The 7,114-nt window shown below is 41.6% G+C and overlaps 1 protein-coding gene across 1 annotated transcript; it reads right to left on the bottom strand.

Moving 5' to 3' along the window:
* Positions 1–3,883: 3,883 nt before the first annotated feature.
* gja10a (gap junction protein alpha 10 a) lies at positions 3,884–6,905 on the bottom strand (the record flags this gene model as incomplete). Its single annotated transcript, XM_079286061.1, is given in 4 exon segments — positions 3,884–3,922; positions 5,481–5,678; positions 5,682–5,804; positions 5,808–6,905. Coding segments are annotated over 4 exon segments (1,458 nt in total).
* Positions 6,906–7,114: the final 209 nt, after the last annotated feature.

Genomic DNA, 7,114 nt, shown 5'->3' with positions numbered 1-7,114 from the left:
AGCCCCGGATGGGTTTGGGCTTCTTTTGTCCAAGAGGGGAAATCATGTTTAGCACAAACTACAAAAGAATCGGCAATATTTCATTGTAGTTGTATTTTTCAGAAATTGGTTAATAACCCTTCAAATACAGGGCTGTGATTTTGTGAACTCCTAGTTTTGAAAATAAGTGGAAATATATTGAGTTGATGTGGATCGGTTTATAATGGCAGCTTGATTGTGCTAGCCACGATAGCCCTGCTAGCCAACCGTAATCTCATCAGAATGTGTTAAATGCTCCGAGTACACTGAAGAACACTGCTCAGCTGACTTTCATAGACTTTAATTCTCAATGTGAACTTATTAATTTATTTATTTGGAATCTTGTTTGGGGGGTTCGGGGGTCGGGTGTGGAGGAAGTTGCATAGATGTTAGATGTAGGTTGCTACCCTTTCTTAGAGTTGATTTGTTAATGGTTGTATTTTCTTTGTTGTTGCCAATTTTCATATGAAAATAAGTCTTCATTTACAAGTCACACATGTACTTACTTCAGTTCATTTCAACTTAAAGAGGTGTGAGTATGTTTACAATTGTTGTGTATTACCTTTTTGTTTTTGTAAAAAAGTAATTGATACCTGAGAATTAAGTTGAATAGAGCAGCTAAAAAAGTTTTTTGTTTAATTTTAATTTATATATATAGTATTGAGTCATTTGTGAGAAAAATAAGCATCTGACAAGTGCAGCTACAATTTCTTGCCTTAGAGGTTCCAGAGGCCGAACTATCTCGTGAGGGAACAATGGATTTTATTCAACGGAAACTGCACTGCAGCTTGAAGTTGCCACAGTTGTGATAAAACGTGGACGTGGCCCCTTCTGTCCCCTTTATTTGACACTTTTTCTCTCACTGTTCATAAATCGGTCCAGTCCAAAGACATGCAGGTTGGGCTGAACTGAACTGGTGACTCTAAATGGCCCGTAGGTGTGACTGTGAGCGTGGACGGTTGTCTGTCTCTGTGTGTCTGCATCCTGTGTCTGACCGGAGACATGTCCAGGGTGTAGCCCGCTGACCCTAATGGATGGATGGATGGGTGGATGGATGGATGGATGGATGGATGGATGGTTGGATGGATGGATGGGTGGATAGATGGATGGCTGGATGGATGGATGGCAGGATGGATGGGTGGATGGATGGATGGGTGGATGATGGGTGGATGGATGGATGGGTGGATGGATGGCTGGATGGATGGATGGATGGATGGGTGGATGGGTGGGTGGATGGATGGGTGGGTGGAGGGATGGTTGGGTGGAGGGGTGGATGGGTGGATGGATGGGTGGGTGTGGATGGATGGCTGGGTGGATGGGTGGATGGGTGGAGGGATGGTTGGGTGGATGGATGGGTGTATGGGTGTATGGGTGGGTGGATGGATGGGTGGATGGATGGGTGGATGGATGGATGGGTGGGTGGATGGGTGGAGGGATGGTTGGGTGGATGGGTGGGTGGATGGATGGGTGGATGGATGGATGGATGTTCAATAAGCTCCCCTTTGAGATCAGCCACGTACACCCCCACCCCTCTGGAAATATGGACATCCCAGACAGTTCAATGTCAATAAATAACTGAAATACATAATCCTATCAATAAATACAGACAGAATATGTAATATAACTATGACATTATTATATAATGCATTGCGTGACAAATACATTTTTAAAAGTTAAACTGCTGGAATCTTTTTTTAAATGCAAAAAGAGACATTTTGTAATAATCAATAATAAAAAAAACTTCCAGTTTGGATTATTTCACAATTTCATTGCTACATTATACATTTGCGTGTATTTATTCATATCAATATTCCTTGTTTATTTATTTAATATTGACCACTGTGGGTCTCCACATGCTCTTGTAGGTGTCACCAAGGAATAAACCATAATAGAGGACCAACTGTTTTAAAGATTAAAATGTACTTAATCAGCTCATTGAAGGCTGCATTTCAGATATGTGAACAATCTAATGGTTCAAGCTGAGGAGGTGGAACAATATTCCTTAATGTAGGGAACAGGATCAGTTCTGAAGAGTAGCCACTTGTAGTCAGGAGTTTGAGGAAAAGATGTCAGAACAGAAGTCTGACATTAATGTTGAAACAATGACTTATGAATAAATGAATCTCAGAACTCATTGGCCATAATCCTCTTCTATTACATCAACTGTATCAGTATCTAGCAGAAGTATATGTAACACCAGAGCAAAACATATGGCGATAATAGAATCTAAAGGAACATACCAATGGCTCCTTTTTCTCCTGTTTGACTATAACATCCATTTACTTCCTATAACTGCCAGCCATAAAGCACACCTTAATCTCTGAGTTATGCTCTGTGTGGTTTGGTGCAAACATGACCTTGTTTGGACTTGAAACTGGCCTGCGTTATGTAATCCATCAGACACTGTGATGTTGTGCAGTAACGCAATGCAGACAAAAAAAACTAACCAAAACAACTTCAACAAAGGTAAAAGCTGACATGTTTACTGTGACAGCTGAGCTAACACACGCAAGCTTCAAGTATCTGCAGCTGGCCTGAAATAAACCAAAAGCAAATAGCTGCCATGTTGAAGGCGTGTTTACCAGGAACCTGCAGTGGTACAACTTTACACAGTATGCTGAGATATTTATATGGCATAACATGATTATACCACATGTGTCAACAAGTATTTGAAGTATTTGATATTATCTGAATAGTCAATTACATTGCTGTAATTGCATTTTTCTTCTTAGGATACTTAAGTTTCCAATGACTCTGAATGCAGCTCCAATCTACAGGCACAGTTATTGTTTAAACCATGAGCAGTGGTTATCAGGGAAGACCTTTTCCTTTAAGGATTTTCAAATGACAATAAATGGTGGCAGAAATACTTATTTAATCCAATCTGTTTACAGAATAAGTTAATCGGGGCCACTTGAATCTCAGATTGTGATGTTTGAGTTTTTTTATTTTTTTGAATCTCAGTCGAACAGACGAAGCACTTATCTACCTGGATAGTTCAGCATACCTCGTGTTATGGGTAAGGACTGTATAATAGACATGTAGACAGTTTCTGTGTCACTTCATCGAATTTGTAGGTTTTGGTGAGCCATTTTTACCTGTTTCTTTTTTTATTTGAGTACCTGCAACATGACTGTTAAATGCAGATTGAGTATTTTCCATTTCCTTTTTTTATCTTTGAATGTTCAAATGACTTGTGTTTTGTTTCGATTATTTTGTAAATATTGTGAAACATGTCATGTTTTGTTTATTTGATATGAAAACGGTTTTAAAGGAGAAAAAAAACATTTTGTGTTGGCATTTGTTTCTTGAGAAATAAAACAAAAAGCATGATAATTCTACAGTGTGGTGTTGGTGTGTGGATTCTGATTCAATATCTGTTCACAAAATTATTGCTGTTTTGTTAAGAAGCATTTAATCTGAATACAATATAAAGTTTGATAATTTCTCATGAATATATATTTCTCATATATAAATGACTATATACAGATACACACTGACTAACCAAGATTTCAATTTCGAAAAAGTATTTTAAGTGCACAAAGTCCATGTTACAGAAGCAAAGAGATCCTCCATAATCCATCGTGTTGTTTCTGCACACTCTTAACAATTCAGCCATCACATGGAAAGATGTCCACAGACCAAAAAGAAGGTATATTCCTTTCCCACATGTAGACGTTCTAAAGTGCTTCAATTCCAAAACATACTGGGCTTTGGCACTGAGCCGCTGCCTCGTCATGGCTGACTGTCTCACTGGCTTTGGCCCCGCGTGACTTGAGTGGTGAATCAATGTTGAAGTCTGGATACACTGATAAAGTTTGTGGAACACAGGCTCCTCCTGCCACGGTGTTCGAGCCCCGTCGCCTCACTTCTTCATGATAGAGGAGATATCCAGAAACATGCTCTGAGAAAGACAAGAGGACAGCTTGGACTTAGACGGCAGCTGGTGCTGGACAAAACGCACAGCGTATACCTGGTGTGCAGTGAAGCAAGCGTCTGTCAGCACTTGTCCAGTATCTCTGCTTAAAGCTGGGGTTGGTAATATTTATCATATTATATATTAGATTGTTCAAATTTTCATCACATCCAAACAGCAATCAATAAATCAAACACATCTGTGACTGTCGCAGGATTGTAATAAGTCGTCATCATCAGTTCATTCAGCCTGAATGTAATGATTGGACGGGCTACCTGTCTGTCTACTTACCTGTCTACCTGCCTACCTGCCTGCACTCATTGCTCGTCACCGGAGTCTTACTCAAGCTGCTACAGCTGTGAGTGCTAACATTAGCCATGTAGGTTGTTTACATTCATAATAATCATTTTGAGGGAGGCCTGAAAGGACAGGTTTTTAGTGTTGCTGACTTGGCAACTTTCTTGCCAGATTTAGCGACTTTTGGAGCTGGTGCTGCTAGCTACTTTCATTGCTAGCTTCAACACTGGGCTGGGCTTTTGGGTTGGATCATTTTTTTAAATCTATCGTACTCTTGCTAGTTTCTCAACATTACCAACCTATAAATAAGTTCACCAAATATTCTTCAAGTGCACATTTCTGTAAAGGGATATTTTCACATCTGGGAACAAAGAATGATGAAAATGTCCATATTCCTCCTAATTCCAAAATGGAAGAAAAATCAGTGCAGAGGTATACATGTTCTGTAAAAACATTGTTGATGATGTAACAATATATGCAGCAATCATATGAAATATATTAAGCCCAGCAGAGGTCATGAGTAAGAAAACAACAAATGGGTCTGTTAACTCCATTGTACAATAATTTGACAGCATGAATTAATAATTAGTGTGCACAAATTATAAAATTGAGAGCACAAGGTCTCCGTAGCTAAATGTGTTTATGAAAGATTTATAATCTATAAAATTCATATTGAATCTAATTGTAAATTTATACTTATTTATTAATTAGTTAATTAGTGTTCAAATGTCAATTTTTAAGAAACTATTATAAAATAATTTCATTTCATCATCTGTCTGATCTCATACAAGAAATATTATTCAATTCAGTACTGTCAGTTCTGTCTATAATTCCAACACGCTTGCTGCTGTTTTGCTTTTCCTGTCAGAACTGAAGGGATTTATCTGAAACTTTAGAGCAGTTTGATTTCATTGAGTGGACGATTTGTCACTATTGGGCTTCGTCCAAATCAACAGAAAGTATTTGTTCTCTCTCCCTCTCTCTCTCTCTTCAAAACACTGATTCATATCTTCTGCTGCCACGTTCTGTTTGATTACTCTTCATATTCTGGACAAATGTGTTGGTTGACTGAGTGAATGAAATGCTTATCTTCAAAACTCTACCAGTGAGCAAGCGTCAGACGAATTTTCGCTTTGACTTCTTTGATAGTACACTGGCAGAAGAACAGATATAGACTATTAGAGTCTAGGCACCAAAGGCAGAGTAAACCAAATTCGGACACATGAGAAAATCTCTGCTCTTTACTTGCCATTGACATTCTTCGGCCCCCGGCAGGCGGCATCATCGGCATGTCTCCCTGCAGGGAGCCCAGTTCATCTGACTCTTCTGAGGTATGAAAGGAAGGGCTCGTGGAGCCACTGATGGAGGACAAGCTGTCAGATGGTGGCCTGATCATGAAGCTGGTCTTCCTGGGGTTGGATATCAGGATGCTCTCCATTGACTCCCTTCACTCGTCCTCATCCAGGTCTCTGATAGCGCCGGGCCTTAAGGTGCTAGTGGACAGCAGAGCTTCCAAATGGCTGGGGTGATGGCGCTCTCCCTCATGGGGATCCGCATGATGGCTTGTTGAACTTCACTCCGCATTTGACACAACAGAAGCCCAGGCTAGATGATGGTCCACCATAGCTGTGCGGACTTCTGGACCTTCATGGGTTTGGGGGGCCTGAATGGCAAAGTTCTGCCCAGACCTGAGTGGCATCCTAGGTTCGGGACAGATATAGCTGGTCTGACTGTGTCCCAGATAGGCCACGCTGTTATGTCTTGGTGCATCCTGGTTGGCTTTGAGCCCAGTGTTGTAATATGGAGGCTTCATAGGCTCTGGAATCACTTTGAAGGTCTGAGTCAAAGGCCCATTGTGAGGTGATGCATTACTCATTACACAAAGGTGTGGTAAGGACTTCTTCTTAGACTTGTAAATCTTGTCATCTTCCGTGTACCTTTCTCCATACAGTGTCTGTTTGATTTTCCTGATCCCCAGGTGGGATATTTCCACAATGTTGAGGAACAGTGACACACCAGCAATGGCGATCATGAAAACCATGAAAATGGTCTTCTCTGTGGGCCTGGAGATGTAACAGTCTACACTGTTGGGGCAAGGTAGACTCTCACACCTATAGAGGTGCTCCAGTTGGACACCATAAAGTATATACTGGCCCAGGATGAAGCAGACCTCCACCACAGAGCGTGTAAGGATATGGATGATGTAGGTTCTCAACAGAGAGCCTCTGAGAGGAGCCTTCTTCACCCTCCTCTGCTCGTCCAGCCTCCTCAGCTCCCTCTCCATGCGCTTATGTTCGTCCAAGGCCAACTCAACCTCGTCCAGCTCCTCCTTCAGCTGGGCCCGTCTGCGGTGGCGCTCCTTCTCTAGTGCTCGCATGCAGTAGAGGGCATGGCCCATGTACACCAACGATGGAGCAGAGACAAAGATGACCTGCAGGACCCAGAAACGTATGAGGGAGATGGGGAAGGCACGGTCGTAGCAGACCGCCTTGCAGCCTGGCTGGTCAGTGTTGCAGACAAACTCGGACTGCTCATCGTCCCATATGTCCTCAGCGGCCGCACCCAGGATCAGCATGCGGAAGATGAAGAGTATGGTAAGCCAGATCTTGCCCACGATAGTAGAATGAACGTGGACCTCTTCTAGGATGCTGCCCAGCAGGTTCCAGTCACCCATGGTCAGCGTCTCACCACTTCACTGCCACATGTCCTCAAACTGTGGAGACACAGCATGCACAAAAACAAACATATTAAGTATGTTTTCACTATGAAATTCTAAAGGACAGCCACAGTTTACAGGTTTTATTTTTGTATAAGCGCTATTGATTGACAACATTGAAATTACTGAGTTCACAGGAGATGACAACTTCACTAAAACTAAAACAT

Source organism: Melanostigma gelatinosum (assembly GCF_949748355.1).
Source record: "Melanostigma gelatinosum genome assembly, chromosome: 16".
Classification (NCBI taxonomy): domain Eukaryota; kingdom Metazoa; phylum Chordata; class Actinopteri; order Perciformes; family Zoarcidae; genus Melanostigma; species Melanostigma gelatinosum.
The sequence above is the reverse complement of the archived record's forward strand: the minus strand, read 5'-3'. Positions and strand labels throughout refer to the sequence as shown.